The following is a 24,536-nucleotide window of genomic DNA, read 5'->3' on the forward strand; positions in this document are numbered from 1 at the left end:
GTTACTGTGGTTGTAAAAATTTGTGTGGCACCTCCGGAGCTTCAGACAACCAAGAGAAGGATGGATAATGGGGAGCTGTTTATGAAATGTGGGGAAACTAGAGTGATGAGCAGTGACAAGGGAAGAGGATGCTCTCTGCACATGTCCTGACCTCGGGGGGAGGGGTGCCCTCTCCAGGTAGTGAAATCTGTGTCTTCCCATGTTTATATGACTTAAACTTTTAAAAGGACGGCTGACGAGGCTGACAGGGTCCTGTGGCCACTGCTGGGAGGGGAGCTGAAGCCACACAGGAAGCATTAGCCAGTGTTGTGAAGTAAGTACAGTACATGGCCCCCCAAAATCAGGATCAGCCCTAGGAAAAGTGAGAGTGGTCCTGATTCATACACCTGAGTCTCACTTTTAAACATGTTTGGTCTGAAAATTAAGTTGGTGAACAGAGGAGATGGTAATTGAAGTGTTTGTCCAGAGGAGGATTCTTGGATTCTACTCTATGTGTCAAGATAGATTTGGGTGGGAGGGGTAAGTCTGGCTTATAATCAGCTGAAGATATCCCCCCTGTAATTGGCCAGTGCAGACACATTTGGAACTAGCATCCTGCTGTGGGTGAGGGGCCGTGGATGTTGTTTTGCTGGCCGGGCAGGGGTGAGGGTGGCTTGGAGCCTGATGGCTGGCTCTGGCCTCGGCCATGTGTCCGTTTGGGGGCCCAGAACATTTGTGGAGATGTCCTAGTTGTTGTGATGACTGAAAAGTACCTTTGATAGAAATAGAGAAATCAGGAAGTGTGGCCTATTTTTTAGGAAGATAATTAATTCATTTTTAGACATCTTGAGTTTGAAATGAGAGTTTGACATCCGGTGAAGATGTCTGGTGCTTAGCTGAGGCTGCTTAGTCGAACAGCACTCAGGAGGCTTGTGTTCTAGAACTGATTGCTCGACTAACTGGCCTTGTGTTCTGGACTGAGCCCCATAACTTTAGGAGTCTCGTTGCTTGGTTCATGAGGCAGCGACTCTCTGCCCCGATAGGGACGCACTGCTGTATGCTCCAGACTAGAGAGGGGGCACGTGGCATGTCCTGCAGGCTTGTTGCTCAGAGGTGTCCCAGGGAAAAGAAGGCAGGAGCCCCCGCCCCCTGGCTCCAATGTCCCATGATTAGGACAGTTGTTGTCATGAATGTGGATTGAGGGACACCAAGGTTTGGGTGTCCTGCGTGGTCCTCCTCAGAGACCTGCTGTAATTTACACCTTGTCACTCCACAGTGCCTGGAGGAGCCACTTGGGCTGCCCCCACTGATTGTACAGATGCAAACTTCAGTAAAGAAATGGGACTGTACACGTGGGAATGAGGATTGGGGAGGGAGCTCAGGGATTATTTCTCTCCCACAGGACCCTGGCAGGGAGGCCCTTGTCTCTGCTTGAATACTCTCAATGATGGGGAGATTACCCCTTCTACTGCTGCCTGATTCACATTCCTGGAGGTCTGTAAACAGATGTCCTTTACCCACAGCCTAGAATTGACTCCCCGTACTTCCCACCTATTCCCTAATCCCACCCAAAGTTCTATCAGTCCTTGTAGCCCCCTTTCCAGATGGGGGAAGCAGAACACGGTTCCTGACATGCCCAGCAGCTCACTCAGTGTAACAGTCATGTTCTCTCTGCTGCAGAGGAGCCCACCGTCCTATCTGCCTTGACTTTAGCTCTTCAGTGCTTGCACTTTCCATCTCCTTACCAGTTCTCTTTCCTCCCTCCCTCCTTAGCCTGCACCACACTGGTGGGAACTCCTAAGTTCCAGGGTTGGCATCTGGGCAGAGAAGCTTTGACTAGAGGGTCTGTTGGTCTAGGCCCAGGGGATGTGCAATTGCCCGGAGCTGCTTTGTTCGGGGGCACCTGAGGTGCCATTCAATGTTACACCAGGGCAGGTGGTGTGAGTGGCGTCTCAGAGGGCTGTGTTCCGAAGCTGCTTTGGCCAACAGGTGTCTGCATCCCAGTCAGCCTTGGGGGGCTGCTTCTTCAAGGCACAGAAGGTTGTGTGTATTTATTTAGGGCCTGCTCTTTCCCACCTGGTTCAAGTGCTGTGTGAGTGGATCATCTGTTTTACCGGGGACAAGTGAAACCCTTGGATCTCCACACGGTCACAGTGAAGACACCCAGTCCCTGGGGAGCCCAGTGCTTCTGGGACATATGTTCCGTATGAGTCCTGAGGAGTACTGAGAAAGAGTTTATCAGGCCAAGGAAAGGAGTGGAGAGGCATTCCTGTTTGTAGGGACAGGATTTGTTGATGCCATGGTGGCCCACAGTCTGCCAGATTCGTGATTAAATTGGTAAAATGAAGTAAGGTGTAAAGTGAAGAAAGTGATAGATCTGGAGATCATTTGGGGAGTGATCAGGTCCCCATGGGGACCCTGGCATTTGCTGACCTTCCCTCTAGAAATGTGACTGTTATTTGAAAAATGACACTGGCCATCTGAAAACCAAGGTGGCCCTTTCAGGAAAGAAAGAGGGAATGAATAATGACACCTTTCTCTCCCCGCTCCTGCTTCTCTTGTGAACAGGGGGAAGATGCCTTTCCACCATGTGACTGCCGGCCTGTTGTACAAGGGGAATTACCTCAACCGATCTCTGTCTGCTGGCAGCGACAGCGAGCAGCTTGCTAACATCTCCGTGGAGGAGCTGGACGGTAAGGAGCCCGCCCTGTCTGGGAGCTTGGCTGCCCATGGGGGGCACTGGAGGCTATTGTGCATCTGAGGTGAGCGCGCCAGGCTCTGGCCACCAGTTGTGCGGCCAGGTCTAACCGTGCTGTGATGGGAAAGAGCTCAGAGGTAGTTTCTGCACAAATGGCTTCTTTGTAGGGAACCCACTTTGTGGCCTAAAAAAATCTACAGTGAATGTTCTGGTTTCTGTGTCTGCTGACTGAGGGGATAGCTTGTAACTACCAAAATATCTTTTCCAGTTTATGGAGTCTTTCCCACCAGTGGCCTTGCCATATTTCCATATTGGCATTTATGTGGGGCCCAGCTGTCCGGGAGGTGATGGCTGGAAAGCCCTGCTCTTGACTTGGGGCCACGGTGCTTTGAATCCGGCCCAGATCAGAATCATCTGGAAGCCGTGTCTAGGTGGGAACAGACAGCAATTATTTTAATTGCTTCTGTTCCTTTGTAGCACAGTGTAGCCCTGGTGTCCGGGGCAGGCTCAGGGAGGAGAACAAGCCTGGGCACACCATGACTGTATTCATCCTGGGACAGTGCCCTGTTGTATCTCCACTGGTCAACTAGCTCCCTGATTAAACAACAACATTAAACCAAGGAAGAAGGAGTTTATTTCTTCTAGAACCGAGAATTAGGTTGATTCAGCCAGCTGTTTGTTTGCCTGGGTGCTGCACCTGCTGAGGCCGAGCCAGAATCCATTTTCCCTAGTGTTTTGGGATGCCATGTTCCTTGTAACACCATTTTAAAGCATGAAGTCAAAATTTGCTTTCTAAAACAGAGAAGTCACAATTACCCGAGATGCCCCATATATTTGCTTTTAAGTGAAATGGTCTGACCAGTGTGCTGTCTGTGTGCACAGATGGAAGCCTCACGGTCGTTACTCACATGAAGAAGGTGGGGAAATTCAGCTCTGAGCCAACAAAGCCACACTTGCTCCTGAGCTGGCAGGAGTGGAGGAAAGTGGAGGATGGGGTCACCGGATAGCTTTTCCTGCTCTTGTGCAGTTTGATTGCTTGCTTAGCTAGAGAACTGGCAGGTGGTAAAGCAGCTGAGGCTGGGCTGGGTCCGTGGGGAGGTGAGGGGTGGGGTGTTGCAGGAAGCAGGGGTGCAGTGAGCTCACTGCAGTCTGCACAGAGGCTGGTGGCAGGACAGGAGAGCAGGACCCTGGAGCACCTGGCCTCCAGATGGCCAAGGATCTTCAGACGGGGGGCGCAGAAACAGGCAGTTAGAGCCCCTGACGGCCCCCAAAGGGAGGTGACCAGAAAGGAGGCCAAAGCCTGGCCAGGGTGTTTAGTGGCTGGGCCTCCTGGCACCTGGCGAGGCCACTCCCAGTAGAGATTAGGGAAGCATGGGGCCTTGATGGGGGGTGGGTTTGCACTGGTGTTCAGGTGAGTAGGTCCCTGGGCTCAGCCCTCAGCAGGAGGGACTGAAGGCCTCACTGAGTGGAGGCCGGGAACACAGGGCAGAAAGTCCCTCATTTGGGGCAACTCTTAAAGGGGCTGACGTTACTCATAAAGGAATTCTGGAGATCACCTGTGGCTTTCACAGACCCTGCCTTCCCCTTTCCCTTCCTCCTCCCTCTCAGCTTTGTCATGAATAATCAAGAGATGGTATCTCCTCAGAGCATCATCGGCTTTTTTCTCTGTTAAATCTGGGCCATGGCCAGGGTGCACAGCCTTTCAAGAGGACAGTGGGCTGGAGTTTGTGGCCCCCTGGGGTGGCTGGCACAACCACCTTCCCGTCTTTGGGCAAGCAGCTGAGGCAGTGCACGGGCTGAAAGGTGCCTTCTCAGCAGGCGAGAAGAGTGGGGAGAGATTCTTTTCTTTTTTTTTTTTTTAAGATTTTATTTATTTATCTGACAGAGATCACAAGCAGGGGGAGCAGCAGGCAGGGGGAGAAGGAGAAGTAGACTCCCCACTGAGCAGGGAGCCGAATGTGGGACTCGATCCCAGCATCCTGGGATCATGACCTGAGTCAAAGGCAGGTGCTTACCTGACTGAGCCACCCAGGTGCCCAAGCTGGAGAGATTCTAGCAGCCTGCAAGGCTAGGTGGGTGGGCCTAGTGGTGGGGGCCCTGCGGGGTCACCGGTGGAGTCCAGCCAGGCTTTAGGGCCTGAGGCCCGAGGCTGGCTGCTGAAGACACCGTGTTTGTCCTTCAGGAGGATAATCCAGGCTCACAGCTTGGAGAAGGGCCATTTATTTTCTGATGGAAGATTCCTTCTACTTATTTACTTTTGGCCACAGGTGAACCCTGAGTTATGACTGCTCATGCTTTATGATGAGCATCTTGGGGCTCTGGGCAGGGCTGTGCAGATGTGTGCTGAGTTTAGAGCAAGCAGGCAGAGTCTGAACACCAAGTGCAGGTTGATTTTCGTGGAAGGCACGTGTCTGAGGCTTTGCCTGCTGGCTGTTTAGGACAAGCTGAGCCTAGAGTACTGCTACTGCTCGTTTATCCTCAGAGACACATGGTATGTGCAGGGAGTTGATGTGTTGGACACTGGTGGACATCAAACCATCCTTTGTGATCTGTTGGCTGGGTACCATCTTCCTCACTTTGCCCCCCTCCCTACCTCTCTGTGGCTGCAGCCCCCGCTTAGGTATCGCCAATGGGGGGACAGGTTCCTCCACCTGGCTAGGGTTTTTCACCAGGGATGAATGCCCCTTTGGTGTAAGGGCCAAACTCTCGCAGTTCAGAGTGGTTACCCTCCCAGAACAGGCATGAAAAGAGCCACTTGCTGTGCAGGCCATCTCCAGCTGACATTTACTCTGGCAAGTTTCTATTTCTTTTTAAACAAAGCTCAGGAGGAAATTATGCAAAGCTGCATCAAGTTGGCCAGATTAGAGTTGAAAATCACCTAACAAACTCAGCAAGGATGAACTGGTCAAGACCCTTCCTTCCTTCCTTCCTTCCTTCCTTCCTTCCTTCCTTCCTTCCTTCCTTCCTTCCATCCATTGGTCCATTCCTGTTTATTCATTTAATATAGGAATATTTACCCAAATGCTTTCTGGGTGGAGCAGGAAATCAAATAAGAATATTATTAACTGTTTCCAAGGAATTTGCAACCTATCCAGGGAATGTATGTATATACATTTATTAGCAGTATCTTGTGCTTCTAAGACTGTATTATGTGGAATTTTATTAGACATGAGAATTATAATTTTGTAAAAGCTGTTTTCTTAAAACTCTCTATTGAATAAGCTTGTGATGCTATCATAATCGTTCATTTTGTATCCATCTGAAGTTCATTCATTTTCATTCATATATGGTGTGAATATACACTGGATGTCAATATACTCCAGTTTCTATATTCATTCAATCCAGGATGGATATTTGGGTTTCCAGTTTGGGGCTGTTAGGTTATAATCTAGTCGTCCCCCTTCTGTTATGTCTGTGATGTTTGAGTCTGCTGTCCTCATGATTCCCTCGTGGCAACTGTGAAATGTCTGAGTGTGGGCATTTCATGCCTTCCATGCTAATCCTAGATCTTCACTCTTTTTGTCCTCCACATTATATGTCTCTTCTCACATCGTTCTCTGCACCCTGCATTCTTTCTTGAGTTTGTATTCTACATTGATTTACTTTACTTGGTCTATGGTCATTTAAACTTTTTTTTTTCTGCCTTTAGAGCATATTTTCATTATGGATGAAGTTTCAGTTTCTTTAAAGCCTACTTTTATTTCAGTAGTCCTCGTTCCTTTAAAAAAAAAAGACTTTTTTGGAGGCACCTGGCTGGCTTAGTGGTTGAGCATCTGTCTTTGGCTCAGGGCATGATCCCAGGGTCCTGGGATGGAGTCCCACATCAGGTTCCCCGCAGGGAGCCTTCTTCTCCCTCTGCCTGTGTTTCTGCCTTTCTCTGTCTCTCATGAATCAATAAAATCTTGAACAAAAACCTTTTTTGGGTCAAAATAGAATACAGAAAAGTATTAATGCACAGTTCAGTTATTATTGAACGCAAACACTCATGCAATAACCACCCAGGTTAAGGATGGTAGTATTGCTGGCACCCCGAAGCACCCTGAGGTCCATCCCAGTGCCTCCCTGGCTTATTCTCATTGTTTCCCTTCAGCCCAGTTTGTGTTTCCCTTCAGCTCAGTGGGGTCATGCCATAGCTGTTCTTTGGTTTCCAGTCTCTCTTCCTTAACATATATGTGAGACTCAGTCATGTTTTGGAGGGTACCTGAAATTGATTCATTTTCATTAATAGATAGTATTCCATCATATATAAATATTTCATACTTTAATTATTTGTTCTATTCTCAATGAGTGTTTGAATTGTTTCCAATTTGTAGCTATTAGGATATAATCTCATTGTCCCCCCATCCTTGTCACTGCAGCAGCTTAAGATGTGCTTTCCTCATGGCTCTGTCTTCCTGCTTTCCCGGGGCCATATTTCTTTATTTTCTCTCAACTCTTTGTCTTATTGAGAACAACTTGGACACAGTTTGTGGAAATCTCTCCTATTTCTTGTCATAATGTATATAGAGACATATATGCTCATACACATATGTAAAAGCCTTTCCCCCCATGTCTTCCAGCTGATAAGACCTTTATTTTGCGTTAGAAGATGTTTTCATATGGTACCTTTGCTTTTTTTCTGTTCTGCTTTGTGACTCAATAAAATTTTTTGTGGGCCCAGAATCTGTGAGCAAACAGGGTTTGTAGAGAATCTATAGCCTTCTTTGTTCTATCTTTGCTTTATCTCGGACCTGGGATAATTTCCCCCTTATCAGCCCCAGCTGGAGAGTCCAGTTCCTAGAAAACACTCATCTAGTCCATGGCTGCTGGGTGGAGGTGGGATCTTGATTGCCCCTACTGTTGGGTTTGTTTCCTATGCCACAGAATTCTGTAACTCCTTTGCTTTTTTCCATTCTCTTGCTCTTCTTCCTGTTCCCAAACTAGCATCCAGCATTCAGTGTTCCCAGGTACGCCCTAGTTCTCTCTTTCTCTGATATGATCCCGAATGGGACATAGCAACCATGGCTCCAGTTGCTCCTCCTGGAGAGTAGTGTTCCCTGAATGAGCTTAGAGAAGGGGTGCTGCTGGGTGGGTTTGGATTGGGTTGGGGAGTAGGTCACCATGGAAAACACTTGCTGTGAAATAGGGAGTGACTGCCTGATGGCCTGGTCAGTTAGCCTCTGGGTCCCTGGCAGGGGCAAACGTTGGTGGTGAGTTAGTGTCTTCCTGCCACAAGCACCACTGTAGTTCCCAGGATGGGGGGAAATTGTGTCTCTCCAGTTCCATTGGTATTGCCAATAGTGAAAATTCTCCTCAACCTTTGGCATGTGTATGCATCTCAAAATGACTGTATCTGGTGATATGCTCATACATAGATTTTTCGGGGTATTTTAATTTGAGCTCTGGGAACAGATGAATCAGCCCACCACCCTTCCATCACGAAGCCCCGTTTCAGTAGTTGGTTTACTTGTATTAGATCATCCCAGATTCAGTGTATCAGCACAGCTCAGTTTTCTCAATGACCCTTGGTCGAATAATCCAGTGGACTCTCAGTGTTTATTCTGGATTTTCTGTAGCATCTGGCAGTGTTGCTCACACACTTGGTTTTGAAGTTTGTCACTGCTCTGGCATCCATGTCACTAGCTGATTATCCTCCTACCTCTTTTCTGCCTCTGTGTCATTTCTATGGTTCCTTGTCTGCCCCTCCTCTTCTGCTCACTGCTTACACACTCTTGTCTCCTGGGGTTGTTTCTTGTTGTGGTCTCCATGAACATCTACGTGCTGATCATAGCCTCAAGATATATATCTTCAATCCCTGCTTCCCTTCTGAATTTTTAGGTCTGCTACCTATAGTCCTGTATAGACAGCTACAACAGTAATCTGGGAGTCATCTTTGTTTCCTCTTTTTTCCACTCACTCTCCACATAAAATTGGCAAAGTGTTGCAGATCTTGACTTCTCTTGACTTCTCTTGAAACTGCTCCTTCTTCTCTGATCATATTGCTGTTGTCTTGGGCCAGGTCCCCAGCCCCTGACTATAGTCATTAGGAGTTAAATCTCCTTAGGCCTCATCTACAACATCACTCATGGATCAGTTCAGTTCCATTAGGTTATCCCACTGCTTATCACTTTTTTCTTCTTGGCCCACAAATATATAAGTATATATTTTTAATATTTATTTCACCTTTAAAAAAATTTTAAATTCATAGAGGTTTGAAAAGTACAGTATACCTTCATCTGATTGTTAATATTAAAACATATGCTTTCTCTTTGTCTCCTTTTTTTTCCCAACACACACACACACACACACACACACACACACACATTAAAACAGAAGCATGCACCCAATATTTTTCAGTTCTAGAGTTTTAATTAGGTTCTTTTTTTATAGTTTCCATTTTTCTATTGAAACACTCAACTGCTTACTCATTGAAATAATATTTTTCTTTAATTATTTGGAAATATTTTCCTATATTTATAACAGCTCTTTAAAGTCTTTATGTATTTGAATTCAACATCTAGGCTCTAGGCCATCTTGGGGTTGGTTTTTATTGTCTTTTTTTTTTAGATTATGTTAAGACTTTCTTATTTCTTTGTATGCTTGTTAATATTTGGTTGTACACTGAACATTTTGAATGCTCTGATATAGAGACTCTGTGTTCTGTTATCTTTCTCTGAAGAGTGCTGATTTTTGCTCCAATAGATAGTTTAATTATTAGCTGACTGCTTTCAAGTTGTGTCAGTTTGGTTTTATGCTTCATTTAGGGTAGAGTTGTGGAAATCCCAAAGCATCTTCCAAGTCACTCGAACTGGGCAGGGACTCAGCCTCCTTACTCCATCTTCCTTGTAGATCTTCTCAGGGCTTAGTTTTAGATTTTGATCATGTGGATCTAAAGAAGGCCTTTAGAGTGTATTCTTAACTCTTTTGATGTGGTCCTTCTAGTGTCTCAGCTGGATGCCTAGGGTATTAATGAGGTGTTTCAGACTCCTAGGGCTGCTTCTAGGGCTGCTTCAATTCTAGTATCTGTTTTCTCTTCTCAATCTCAGAGTAACTGCTTCCTGGTAAGTCCGGTTTAATCCCTATTTATACATGGGAGGTCCAGCCTTCCACTAAGTATTCATAGGAAACCCACATGCAGACTCCTGGGGCTTTCTCTCTGCAGTCTTACCCCACAAGGGTCTAGTTCCTTCAGCTACCCTAAAGCATGAGCTGTGGTTGGGAAATAGTCCACAGGACTCACTGGGTCAGTGTCCTTCTCCCTGCACCTGCAGTCATGGGCCACCTGTTGTCTATGGCCTGAAAATAGTTGCTTTATATTTATTTTGTTCAGTTGTACGGTTGTACATGGTGGGAGTATTAGTTTTATACCAGTTACTTTGTTACAGGATGTCTGTTATTAATAATTTTATCTTATTTTTTTTTACCTGAATTGGTTAAAAGTAATTTTCTTTTTATTTTATTATTATTTTTATTTATGATAGTCACACAGAGAGAGAGAGAGAGAGAGAGAGGCAGAGACATAGGCAGAGGGAAGAACAGGCTCCATGCACTGGGAGCCCGACGTGGGATTCAATCCTGGGTCTCCAGGATCACGCCCTGGGCCAAAGGCAGGCACCAAACCGCCGCGCCACCCAGGGATCCAGGTTAAAAGTAATTTTCAACTAAGATAGCACTTGACCCACTATTTCATTTTTGCTTATAATTCTTAGATGACTCTCCACAACCTATAGCTGTTTGAGCCATAGTGAAACTCTGTAACAAAGGAAGTCCCATGTGCCCTGGACCCTTTCTTTTTGTCTGCTTTGACTCCCTGCTTTCCTTCCCGATGGTTCTTTACCACCTCATGATCTCTCCTGCTTCTCTACCTTTGTTCTAGTTGCTTCTGTCTCCTGGGACCCATCTTTTAAATTTCAACATTGTCATTGTCACCGTCATCATAATCATCACAGCTGAAGTTTATTGAGTGCTTGAAGTTTATTGAGAGTAATCTGTGCTTAGAACTGTTCAAAATGCTTTCTATGAATTAACACACTTAATCCTTTCAATAATTCTGCAATGGAGGTATTGTTATCAACTCCATTTTTGCAAATGTGGGAAATTGAGATGTAAAATAACCTTGTCCAAAGTTGCTAACTAGTGTGTGTTGGAACTGGGATGCAGATTGTCACCTGGCTTCAGAACCCGTGCTTTTTAACGTTTATGCTATGAATCCTCCTCTCTACCAGATGAGACCCTTTGTGCCTTCCCTGCAACCTCATGTCACTATCATATATATCACTGCCACCACTGTGACACATGGGTGAGAACTTGCCTGATTAATCAAACTTCAGTGGGTGGAGAGATATTTTTAAAGCTCTATGTGAGCCCAGCGTGTTTCTTACTGAGAGCAGAGGTGCACTGCAGCCCAGAAAAGGCTGGTGATGAGCATGATTTCATGCTAGAAAGGGGTGGCTCCTGTGTCATGAGCTCTGAAGGACCCCTCCCCACCTCCACCCATGGGTCCATCTTCTTGTAGAGAAGATGCCTGTCCTTCCCTCCCCCCCCCTTGCTCCTCTAGTTTTGCTGGTTGATTTAAAAATCCAAGAGGCACACCCTAACTTGCCTTTTTGGAGACACTTCCCTCTAAGGCTTTTCAAGAGGGGTTTTAAGGAGGTAGAAACGTTACTGTCATAAAAAGAGAGACTCACCACTCTTATCTGAGAAGGCTGAGGGCTCCGAGTTCTCTCCTCCAGAGGAGGTGATAAAACCTACACAAAGAACCACATCATCCAACAAGAGTGGGAGTGCCAGATATACAGCTCTGCTCCTGAGCTGGGAATTAGTCTTACAACTGAGTCTTTTATCTATCTATGTACCTTCCTCCTGGAGGCTTGACCTGCCTTTGAGCCTTGAGAGGGAAGTCTTTGGTGGAGAGCCATGAAGCTCTGTCAGTAGAGCCAAGGAGGGATTTCTCTGATGGCAGCTGCTTGCTTCCAAGGGCCCACTCTTTAAAGAGACATTTGCTTAAGTCTTCGAGTTTCCTGCCTCTTGTTCTGAAAATGCATTTTGATAGCTGTGTCCAAGAAAGAAACCTGAGTCCCGACCCTGCCACTTTCATTTTATTCATTTGTAATTTATATGCTGCCTGCTTCCAAATGTGATCGAGACATCATATGATAAGTGAAGAAACAAACTGCAAAGGCTGTCAGAACAGAAATAGAAAATAAAAATCCACATACAAAGAGGGAGAAAAAAAAATATGACAGCCCCTTAAACTAATGCAGTTACTGTGAATGAGCATGAAATTTAACTCCCAGCTTTCAACAGGTTAGGACAGGGAGGCAATACTAGTTACCTTATTCCAGTGATAGCCTAAAGTGCCCCATTGGAAGAAAAATTCTCTCATCTCATTTTGAACAGGAGACATTTGGCCCATAATAAAAATACCCAATATAAAAGTATTTTGTATTATTTCAGAGACATTGGTGGCTAATTTCTGAGGATTAAAAAAATTTTTTTAACCTATTTCCACTAGTAATAGTGCTTTATGATGGTGGTGATTCTGAATGAAGGATGAGGAGCTAATTTTAGATTGTCCAGATGGAGAGAGATGGGACAAATTGTGGTTTAAAAACTCTTCCACTGGCTGATTCTAAGAACCCCCTATAGAACATGTTTCTCTGGTTCCTATTTCTGAGAATCCTGCTTGAGATATCTTGGTCTAAAAGTTCAAGACCTTGGGCAGCCCTGGTGGCACAGCGGTTTAGCACCGCCTGCAGCCCAGGGTGTGATCCTGGAGACCCTGGATCGAGTCCCACGTCAGGCTCTCTGTATGATGCCTGCTTCTTCCTCTGCCTGTGTCTCTGCCTCTCCCTCTCTCTGTCTCTATGAATAAATAAATAAAATCTTTATAAAAAAATAAATCATGACCTTGATGAGATGTTTGAGGAATAGGATTTATCAACCATCCATATCTATCATAAAATAACCTTGATACTGTTCCTGCGGAATATTCCACTTTCGACAGAAATGCATCCTAACAGATCTACTGAGATAATTAAGCCCCATAGTGCTTCCCCAGATAACTAAGTAAGTTAACCTGTGGAGTAGAATTGCTCAGCATTATCCATCTGGATGCTGGAGAGAATTTGCCAAAACTCATGATTTTGATGTTGGCTTCATTGATACCAAGTTCTTTCTCCTGGTGGTAATTGGCTAACAGCAGGTTCAGCTGCTTCCTGGGAATACTCAGGGATGTGATATTAGCAATATGTTCTAGCAGGGATGTCTCCCTGGTCTTTCCTTTTCACAGTGGCATCCAGGGCATCTCATCTAAGCACAGCTCCAAATCATTTAAAATCAGGTGCTGAGCTGGGATCAGCCATTTAAAAAAAAGTTTTTGCTACCAAGATGATCATTTCTACTTTCTCGAATTTTCAAGCCAAAAGAAGACTAAATTTACATTGAGGCCTGAATTATTATATTTCTGTGAAACAAATTACTCCAAAAGCAGATTTAAAGTAAACATAGAAAAAAACATTGTTATTTCTAAGTCCCTGTGGATCAGAAATTCAGGTATGGTCTGGCCCAGGGGCTTTCACATGGTTGCAGTCATGGTTGCTGTAATCATCTGAAGGCTTGAATGGGATTGGGGAATCCAATTTCAAGCTGATTCACAAGGCTCTTGGCCAGACCCCTCCCTTCCATGAGGGTTTCTCCATAGGACTGCTTGAGAGACTTCAAAGCATGGGAATTTGGCTTTTGCTAGAACAAACGATCATGTTATGACCTTGTCTCAGATGTCACATTATTGTCACTTCTGCCACATATATTCTTTGGAAGTGAGTCATGAAATACAGTCTATGCTTAGGGTAAGTGGAATTAGCCTCCATCTTTTAAAGGGAGGAGTATCAAAGAATTAGCATGTGCATTTTAAAACCACCAAAGAGGGGATCCCTGGGTGGCTCAGCGCTTTGGCGCCTGCCTTTGGCCCGGGGCATGATCCTGGAGTCCCGGGATCGGGTCCCACGTCGGGCTCCCGGCATGGAGCCTGCTTCTCCCTCCTCCTGTGTCTCTGCCTCTCTCTCTCTCTTTCTCTCTGTGTCTATCATAAATAAATAACTAAATAAATCTTAAAAAAAAAAAAACCACCAAAGACCATATAAATTAGCTTGGAAATGGCTTCTACCTGTTGAGTTGAAAACTAATGAAATGTTATAGAAAGTTCTAAGATCATGCTTGGCAGTTTCTTTGGCAGTGAAGAAGAGAGGACCAATGGTCATTGCTATAAAAATAGGAATTAAAGCCTACCTGTTCTTGATGGAGTAGGGTCTCTGAAGTTCCTCAGATCTGGGTGCTTATCCAAATTGTACCACTTAGCAGCTGCAGCACAGATGGTTAGCTCTTCTCCAATATCATTTCTTCCTATTGACAGAAATGTTATCTGGACACATTCCTTAGAATAAAGGTTACATTATTTAGTCTTCTTTGAGAGCTTAGATGTGGCCATATTAGTAAATTCTGGCCAATGAGATGTAAGCAGAAGTTCAACTTAATGTATATACCTGAAAACCCATGCATTTGTGCTCTTTTTTTTATGGTGCTTGAAGTAAAACAGCCCATCCTCTGCAAGTCCATCTGTGTTGTTCCTTAGGCATTCTATCTTTGCTCAAATTGTTGAAGGATGGTGGTTTGTTTCATGGTTTTGTATTTGAGTCTAATGCACGTTCTAACATGATAGAAGCAATGCATTATTGTGTAGCCACGGTTTTCTGGAGAAGTTGATATTTTAGGAATTGTATTTCAGATCTTAAATAAAATTTGTTTCTAAATTTCAAAGCAAAAAAAAAAATTGGGCAACTTTGGTGCATGCTACCTCTTCTTTATCCTTTCTTATTACTGGAATGGAAACGTCATCATCTGACACCATGAAGACATAGAGTTTCCCCCCTGGATGATGGAATGCTGAGTGGAAGAGCCTGGCTGCCTGAGGGTGGTGGAAATCAACTTCTGTCTTGTTTTTCTGTCACTCAGAGCTGAACCTACAGAATCAGCAGCCGTATGACCACAGATGAGTAATCTAGTCTCCAAACACATTTTCTAATTTTTAAATTAGTATCTTACATATAATACTACTTTCAGGAATCTCCTGCTTACTATTTTTGAGGAGGAAGTATTGTCGGTAAGGATTAGGTTTGCGAGTTTATAATTTCAGAGCATTGGAGGTTTGTCCCTTTCCTAATATATATATTGACTATATTTCAAATTTATCTGTTGAAATTCTAAAAGAAGAGGTTCAGCAGGGCAAATGGGGTTAGAGCTAGCAGGACAGGCTAGATGGCAGAGACCCTAGAGCCGGCTAGCAGGACATTAACTTCAGGTGAGTTTGCCCTCAATGTTGAGGGCAGTGTGCATATACATCAAGTTCATGTCTATGAGCAAACAGTGAAAGTCTAGAAATGTAGTGACTGCTCAGAGATCCTTGTTAAATAAATTAGTGCCAGATCTTCTGATAAGAGAAGTTTGTCCCAAAGTGAGCTAATGGTTCTTGATTATTCATTCTCTAAAAGGAGTGGATTTGGAATGATACATATGGCGGTGAAGCATGGTTGATGATGCATGACATTTAGAGTCTGATGGCTTACTTCAGTGCTGCACAAGTTCTTATTTTCTCACCTGTACCGTGTGGATAATAATATGTATGTTACAGTGATAATATGGGTTAATACATGCAGAGCTAGTTACTGTTGTGTATTTGACAGGTGGTAGGTGCCCAGTAAATAGTAACAATAGTAGCAATTGTTGCTATTGTTGTGATGATGATGGTGGTGGTGGTGGTAGTGATAATGATATTGACAGCTCACCCAAAGGATTATCACTGTCAGGTAGGGGCAGGTTGACTCTTTAGAGGAAAAAGCAAACCACTAGGGCAGAATCTTGTCCAACTGTCCTACCAGGACAGGTTCAATTCAGGCTGTGATTCCCCCCCCCCCCCCCCAGCTGGAAAGGCCTGTCAATGTGGAAGTCTCTGGACATCCCATAATGGTTTTCTATGTTGTACCTCTAAGCCCATAGGGACACCCTTCCTATTCCTTCTGCCCCAACCTCAGCTCTCTATCTTTCAAAGACCCTGTCCTCATTGGCATAGAGGTAAGAGTCTAAACTGTCAAAGGTCAAAGGAAGGAGAGGAAAATGTACCCAATGAGACTAGCTTCAAAACCTTGAGTGGTCCTGAGACATAGAACCAGGATCCTGTAAGATCTGGGCTTTGGTGTGAGAAACATCTGTGGATGGCTAAAAGTTCAAGCTTTTCAAATTCTCACTGTGATGCTTCAGGAGCAAACATGACATAAATTTCCTTTTAAAGTAGCCTGATGTATCTCACAATACTTATTCAGTGGGTTGGAGCGGAAGTAGTGATAGGAGATGGAGAGCCTGAAATCATGGCCCAGTGACCAGAACTCGCTCTCCTTTTGGAGAAGGGATTGTCAGCGATTTGAATTCAACATACTGGAAAGCAGATTTTCATTCCTTCCTGTCTGAAGTGGGAAATTGCATAGGACTAGTCATGGTTTCTGAGAATGGAAGAACCCAACCATCAGTTTTGCTGAGTGTTGTATCCCTGTTTCCTGCTATGTTCCTTTTGCCATCTCCTTCTTATTCCCTCAGGGTTCCCCTAACCTTATCTGGTTGAAGTTCAAGGCCATTTTCTGTTTTATTTATTTTTTATTTATTATTATTATTTTTCAAAGATTTTATTTATTCATTCATGAAAGACACACACACAGAGAGGCAGAGACACAGGCAGAGAGAGAAGCAGGCTCCATGTAGGGAGCCCGACGTGGGACTCGATCCCCAGACTCCTGGATCATACCCTGAGCTAAAGGCAGACACTCAACCACTGAGCCACCCAGGCGTCCCCCATTTTCTGTTTTAATCTTACTTCCAAATTCAAAACATCAGCTTCAGTAGTTTTTTTTTTTTTTTTTTTTTAAGATTCTATTTATTTATTCACAGAGAGAGAGGCAGAGACATAGGCAGAGGGAGAAGCAGCTTCTCCCTGAAGGGAGCCTGATGCAGGACTAGATCCCAGGACTCTGGGGTCATGACCTGAGCCAAAGGCAGACACTCACTACTGAGCCACCCAGACATCCCATCAACTTCAGTATTAATGGTTTGTTTGTAATGCTAAAGTTTTATGGTGATTGTGAGAAAAGAATAATTATTTTTCCCTTAACATTGCTACAATAAATGGCCTAGGACCTAAAGTAATGCTGGTCTAAGGGTTGTGCCACCATTTTCAGGCTCAGGTGTGGAAATAGTTGGCTGGTGCCTAGTGGCTCTGCTTTGCTGGTCATTACTCTGCTGGTATCCAGTGAGATGAGCCGCAGGGTATGTAGCTCACTTCAGCCATCTGGGTGGTGATTTAGCGATTCTGCATAGAAGCATTGCAGGGAGGACAAGTCCTAAAGTTCTTGCTCTGGTGCCCCTAAGCAATTTGTAGGTGACTTTAGAGAGCTTAGTCTTTCTGCCATCTGGCACCCAGGTGAGGAAAGGAGGGGTCTGTCATGCAGACAGACCCAAGAACTCAGTATTTCCTATACCTCAATGGGGCCCTATCCATAGACAACCATGTGTAATTTCTTAGCCAGCACCCATTGAGACCAAGAAAACTTCTGAGAGTTTCAAGTTCATGACTGATCATGATTTTATGCTACTCTCTTTAAGAACTCTTCAGAGGTGCCATCCATTTCTGGGAAAAGTGCCTTGAGCTGACTGCCTGTTTCTCTTGCCAGATTTTGGAGACCCAACATGCAAATCAAGAAATGTATTGTTTCAAATTTTGAATCCTCAACGACTGAGGTTAGCCTAGAGGATATACTTATGAAGAGCTCTGAAGTTGCTAACAGCCAGGCCAAAGAATGTTCTTTTTTTTTTTTTTTTTTAAGATTTTATTTATCTATTCATTCATCAGAGACAGAGAGGCAGAGACACAGGCAGAGTGAGAAGCAGGCTCCATGCAGGAAGCCCAATGTGGGACTCCATCCCGGGTCTCTAAGATCATGCCCTGGGCTGAAGGTGGCACAAAACCACTGAGCCACCCAGGCTGCCCAAGAATGTTTGTTCTAATTCAGGGGCTTTGAACCTGGGGTTTATGTATCTTCTGGAGCTTCTAAATATTTTGTGCATTTGTGAGTAGTGCTTTTTTTCCCCCCCTTGGGGAGAAGATGTGCAACTTTTGTCATATTCTTAAAGGGAGTCAACAAGGGCAGCCCTGGTGTTGCAGCGGTTTAGCGCCGCCTGCAGCCCAGGGTGTGATCCTGGAGACCTGCGATCGAGTCCCATGTCGGGCTCCCTGCATAGAGCCTGCTTCTCCCTCTGCCTGTGTCTCTGCCTCTCTCTGTGTGTGTCTCTCATGAATAAATAAATAAAATCTTAAAAACAAAAGGGGGAGTTAACAAAAGGGTAGCAGCAATTACTAATCTCCACCTTGTGAACTAGACCTTTCTTATGCCCATCACTTCATCAAGGATTTTGTTTTGTCTTGCTTTCTGTGGGAAGACTGGATGTGGTGTATCAGTGCATGCCAGAGAGCTTCTGTTTGTCATCGTAAAGATGGCATGGTTGTGATCTTGAGAATAGACTTGAGGGTAGTGAGTCTAGAGGCTGGAGGACCCCGAGGTGCTCATTCTTAAGGGGGAAACAGTGGGAACCTAAACCCAGAACGTGTAGGAGGTTGGAGGGAAGTGGGCTTGGGAGTTTCACAGTGCAGACATGTGGCCATGTTTATGTGGTCTAGTTTAATGATTATAATAACTCTGGGAGGCATTCTTGTCTCTGTAATAGATGAGGGAAATGAGAGTGAAAGTGATCATGTGGTTTGCTCAAGGTCATACAACTAATAATCAGTGGACTGAGATTCATACTCAGTTTTCTCTGACCCCCAAACCCATACTCTTCATTAACTACCATGTTATACAGTCTCCACCATACCAGATCTTGATGTGTGGAGGTAGGGCAGGCGAGAAGGAGAAGAGTTAAGTACCCAACTACCTAACTCGGGAGTTAGGTACAGGAGCTGCCAGTCACTGCGGCCAATGACAAAGGAGTTTGAATGGGGTAGGAAGAAGATCACGAGAACTGATAATCATTGTACCGGAGATGGCCAGTGGGCCCTTGAATAATGAATTCTGGGGCTTAGAATATTTAGCTGGGAGATAGAGATTTTGGAGTCTTTATTATATTGAAGTGAATAAAGGAAAGTGGGCCAAAGATGGAACCTAGAGGGGTAGCAGCCAGGCATTCCTCTGATTATAGGTCGTTGCTGGTGGCTGGGGGACTGGGAGGCGCCACTTCTTCAGCTGAGCCTCTTATATCCCTTAGCTATGCTCTGTATGCCATGTTTACTCCCCTAGTTATCCTTCAGATTCTCAAAAGCCAGAGTTCTCTATCAGAGGAAAGGACCCATTGGGTTAAAAAATATGTCTCCTCGGGATCCCTGGGTGGCGCAGCGGTTTGGCGCCTGCCTTTGGCCCAGGGCGCGATCCTGGAGACCCGGGATCGAGTCCCACGTCGGGCTCCCGGTGCATGGAGCCTGCTTCTCCCTCTGCCTGTGTCTCTGCCTCTCTCTCTGTGTGTGTGACCATCATAAATAAATAAAAATTAAAAAAAAATATGTCTCCTCTTAGTGCTCAATAAATTTGCTTTATTGATTGACAATGCCCCTTTCCAACTGTTAGGTTGAGTCAGAAACTTGCCTTAACTTAACTGTCGTAGATTTTCCAAGAAGTTCATTCTGGCTCTTGGCCACACAAATTGTTTTTTCAGGGTATCATAGAAATACACTGTAGCTTTTTTCTGCCAAATACACCTACAAAGAGACTGTGTTACATCCAAGGTCACCTGCCTATAATTAGGATTGCCCCAGGCAACTGCCAGGCCAAGGATAAAGAACCTAACTTGTTGCCTGAAGTGGCAAATTCCAGGGATTCTGGAGTTAGACTGAACTTGGTTCACGGCCTGGATATGTCATTTGTCATCTCTGTGCCCTTGGGCAAGTTTTAAACACTTACAGCTCTTGGTGTCCCCATCCATAAAATGGGATGATATCAGAACCCCTCCTCGGAGAAGAGCATGTGGCATGATGCCTGGCACTTGGCACGATGCTCTGTGAGGGCTGATGGTAGTATTACTGCTTGGCAGTCTGCGGGGAAGGAGTGAGAGCAGACGGAAATACTGAATTTCTTTTCTCTTTCTCCTGCTTGGCCAATTAAAAAGGAGTCGATGGCTCCACTAGAAAGGAAGAAGGATATTTTAAAGAGAAAAAACACAACTAGATCTGTGAGAATCTGGCATCTGGTCATCTTCCTATCTTTTTCAGGTGTATGTGTGTATTTGTGTTTGAGTAGTTGTGTCTGTGTGTGTTTATATGATTGTGTGTGTTTGTAGGTTTGTGTGATTGTATGTTTATGTGATTCTGTGTTTATGAGTTTATGATTGATTGTGTTTGTATGTTTGTATAATTGTGTCTGTATGTTTATATAATTATGTGTGTTTGTAAGTTTGCAAGACTGTGTGTAAGTTTATGATTATGTGTGTATCTTTGTGTAGTTGTGTCTGTGTATATTCATATGACTGTGTATGTGTGATTGCATATTTACATGACTGTACATTTGTGTGATTGTGTGTTTCTATGTTTGTGTGTGTGTATGTTTATGTGTTTATATGTGTGGGTGAGTGTGTGTGTGGACTGGATGGGGGTGCTGAGAGCTTGTCCTGGTTCGAGGCTTTTCCTTGAACCTTCTCTAGAGAGACTCTGGGGATTCCTCAGACCACAGCACATGCCACATGGTTGTATGAACTTATTCAACATGATGTTGAATCAACTGATGTTACCAGGCTGGACCACTGAGATATCAGGGGAGAGGGATGAACATATATTGAGTATCTGTTTTGTGCCAGGTACACACACTAGGATATCTCACTGTCATTCATCATCATCATCATCATCGTTACTCCATAGAGTTGCTATCTCCTGATCCTACTCTTATCTCATTCTGTTTCTTTGAACCTCAGAAGCACTCAGATCTGCCACAGGAGAGATGTTCTATGGACAGGGGACCCTGGAAATGGGGGTGGTATCCAGGTTCCAAGGGCCTAGGTGTATTTTCTCTGGTAAGCGTGGCCAGGGCCAGGTTTGCCAATGATTAGGATAAGAATTCTTCAAGATTGGGAAGTCTTGTTTGATGTACAGAGGCGATAAAGCTTGCCGCCTAATGCGACACTAATAGTGTCCCCACAAGTTGTTAAATCTTGAAATTTACCCATCTGTTCAGTGTATGTCTCTCTTTGAAGAATATTTATTTAAGGGAGATAAGACATCCGGGCAGGTGCTAATGCCTTCAGGTTTACTTGGGACACCTATGATTGCTGTGAACTCAGAAGCAAGGCTCTGTCCCTTCAAAAAAAAAAAAACAAAAAAACAAAAAAAACCCCAAACAAAACAAAAACCTATGAAAGGAAAGTGTTTTCCTCTGAGCCTCAGATGATAGTTTTTTATTATAATATGTTTTTCAGTTCTAAAGCATTGCCCACTCATGGCAAAACACATTTGTCTTTATAGAGAAAGTGACTCAGTGTGTGTGTGTGCGAGATCGCTACAAGTCGCTTGGCAGCCTGATGAGTGGGGACAGAGGACAATAGACCAGGGCAGGGGATTTATATATCATGTTGGACCTTCACGGCCTTAACAGATTACCAGGCAGAGACAAATCAAGTACACTCTCGCAATCGTGCTCTTTGCATTCTTCCCAAATTTGATCCATTCTGAGCAAATACTAAGCAACAAACAAACACACCCCCAAAAGACAAACACCCCACCTTGCCAAACACAAGGTATTTGTAGAGAAGACAGCTATGAAGTTGTCCAGTGCCGGGCTGAGGAAACCCAGTAATAAAAACCTCCTACTGAGATTCTGCAGGGCACAGTGCCCTGGGAGGAAAGAGCATGGCACAGAAGCTCCCTGGTGCTATGAGCATTGGTCGCTTCAGTCCTCTGTAAGGCGGTGTGGCTCAGTGGGCAGGGCCTCAAAGAGGGGGAAACCTGTTTGTCTGCCAGTAAAATGGGGATTTGTTACTTTGGAGTCACACCTTGTCTCACAGAAGCAAGTGGTGAGAGTGAAGGTACCAGTTATGTGGAACCAATACATAAGTGTAACATGTAATAACTGAAGTTTTTCATTACATGTTAAAATTCATTCTTTTGGAGTTGGTGGTATCCCTGCAATATCCAGGCACTGTGTCCAGACACTGAATGTCAAAGTGAGCCATCAGACGTGGACCCTGCCCGTCAGGCCCACCCAGGAGACTAATGACGGGAGGCAGGGGCCATGGAGGGTGGCTCTCAGAGCACAGGGCAGGGAAAGTCATTCTCTGGCCTTCATCTTGCCAGAGCTCATGACCTTCTCTGAACTTCAGTGTTCCCACGGGTAAAAATGAGACAGAAATGTTGACCTTACAGTTTCCCTTTAATAGCAAAGGTATAACATCATTCATTCATTCAACAAATATTTATTGAATGCCTGTAACGTTTCAGGCACTGTTCTAAGCTCCTGGTCACTGCAGTGAACCAAACAGAATTCCTAGTCCTCATGGAACCTCTGCTCTCAATGCAGGAGATGTTGTATATTAGATGATGATGAATTATAGAAAATGAAAGAAGCAGGAAAAGACAATAGGAGATGTCAGAGGTGGGATGGAGGCTACTGTATTAATCTAGATGAGCAATGATGGTGGCCAGGGACCAGGGTGGTCTCTGTGAGGTGGGGAGATGTGGTTGGATTCTGTTCTGAGGGTGGATTTATCAAATTTTGCTGATGGGTATAAAAGAGAGGAGGGGCATGCTGGAGGCTCAGTGGGTTAAGCCTCTGACTCTATCTCAGCTTGCGTCTTGAGCTCAAGGTCATGAGTTCAAGCCCTATGTTGGGCTCCACAGTGGGTATGGAGCATACTTAAAAAATAAAGATAAACACATAAAAATAAATAAAAAGAGAGGGGTCTGGCATGACCTCAAGATTTTTGGCCTGATCAACTGAGAGAATAGAGATTCATTTAAAGGGAGAAAATTCCTGGAGCTCAGTATTGAATGTAATTCTGAGATGCTCCTTAGTCCTTCATGTGGAGGTTTTGAATGGGCCATTGGATAGTCATATCCGGAGTTCAGGGAAGGAATGAATGAGGCTTATATAGGTAAAATATCATAAGTGGTATGTGGCAAAGGTGGGTGCTAAATAAATTTTTAACTTAGTGATTTTCTTCTTGTGAGATAGATTTATAGGTGATTGTAACGAAACAGAAAGGTCCTCTGTTCTTTGCCCAGGTTCCCTCAGAAGTAACATGTTGCAAACTTATCCTACGATATCACAACCAGGATATTGACGCTGATAGTCAATATGCAGAAAATCTCCACCACCACAGTAAATCCATATGAATTCAATCCAACAAAAGCCCCCAAACATCACATAAAATAAACTAAAGGAGTTCAGAGAAGGAGCACTAATATCCTGGGCAGGGATGGTGTGATTGGTCAGAGAACGCTTCCAGCAGAGGAAGGCACTTGAGTTGGCCCTTGAAGGCCGGGAAAGATTGGGATGTGTAATTGAGAGGTCAGTCCCGGGATGTGAAAGCGTGGTGTGCACTGGGCCTGTGGGGCTGTCTGGCTTGCTCAGTGTGGAGGGTGTGGTGGTGGGCACATCGGGAAGCAGAGCCGGAAGATTGGTGAGGTGTGGCTGGGACATCAGTGAGCCGACGGTCACAAGAGCTGGGCTTGGAGGAGGAGCAGCCTGGCCTCCAGGGCAGCTGGTCTGGTCCCTGTGTCTGAGTGTGCTGGAGCTGAAGGAACCTTGCAGGAGGCTGGAGAGCAGTCTCCCCAACAACCAAGATGAAAGGGAAGTGAGGTCTTTGTGGTCAAAGGTGAAGGAAAGGGAGACCCCAAGGATGACTCCATTTGGTATGTTGGGTGCTTAAGAGCACAGGCTCAGGAGCCCCACCATGAGCCCTGCCTCCCTCTCATTTGGTTCCCGCTACTGCATGGCAGGCCCTTGCTGTTTTGATTCTCATTTCCAGATGGGGACACTGAGGTACAGAGAGGTTAAGTCAGTGTCTCAAGGTTGCAGAGCTAGTGAGGAGAAGCTGTGTCAAATACCAGGCTGGCTGACTCCCAAAACCTCAGAGTTAACCTCCAGTAGTTCAGCCTCTCGTGATCGTCTCATTCAGGCAATAGGCTCATTTTTAAGGGGAGAAGTTGGTGGATGGGGAATAAGATAACTGAGTGTCTTCAGATAGGATTAAACTTTTTTAAATGTAAATTCAATTTAGTTAACATATAGCATATTATTAGTTTCAGGGGTAGAATTTAGTGATTCATCAGTTGCATATAACCCCCAGTTCTCATCACAGCAGGTGTCTTGCTTTTAATTCCCATCACCCAGTTACCCACCCCCACCTCCCCTCCAGCCACCCTCAGTGTGTTTCCTAGTGTTAAGAGTCTCTTATGGTTTGCCTCCCTCTCTGTTTTCATCTTATTTTATTTTTCCTTCCCTTCTCCTTATGCTCATCTGTTTTGTTTCTTCAATTCCACATGAGTGAAATCACATGGTATCTGTCTTTCTCTGACTGACTTATTTCACTTAGCATAATACCCCCTAGTTTCATCCACATCATTGCAAATGGCAAGATTTCTTTCTTTTTGATGGTTGAGTAGCATTCCATCATCTACATATATCATATCTTCTTTATTCGTTCATCTGTCAATGGACATCTGGGCTCTTTCCATAGAGAATTTTTAAGTTAAATTTGAGCTGGGAGTGTCTGAGAGAGAGGGATAGAGCGGGAAGGGGATTGG

At 44.7% G+C, this 24,536-nt stretch overlaps 1 protein-coding gene across 11 annotated transcripts in view; it reads left to right on the forward strand.

The window, feature by feature from the left end:
• The window catches only part of CALN1 (calneuron 1), a 529,066-nt gene that overhangs the window by 151,664 nt on the left and 352,866 nt on the right, over positions 1–24,536 (forward strand). For all 11 annotated transcript variants that reach the window (XM_038539013.1, XM_038539021.1, XM_038539022.1 and 8 more), the window contains one exon: positions 2,548–2,672. In XM_038539013.1, coding sequence (XP_038394941.1) covers positions 2,548–2,672 — 125 coding nt within the window. The remainder of the gene's footprint in view (positions 1–2,547; positions 2,673–24,536) is intronic.

The sequence above is a fragment of the Canis lupus genome, chromosome 6 (genome assembly GCF_011100685.1).
Source record: "Canis lupus familiaris isolate Mischka breed German Shepherd chromosome 6, alternate assembly UU_Cfam_GSD_1.0, whole genome shotgun sequence".
NCBI lineage: Eukaryota > Metazoa > Chordata > Mammalia > Carnivora > Canidae > Canis > Canis lupus.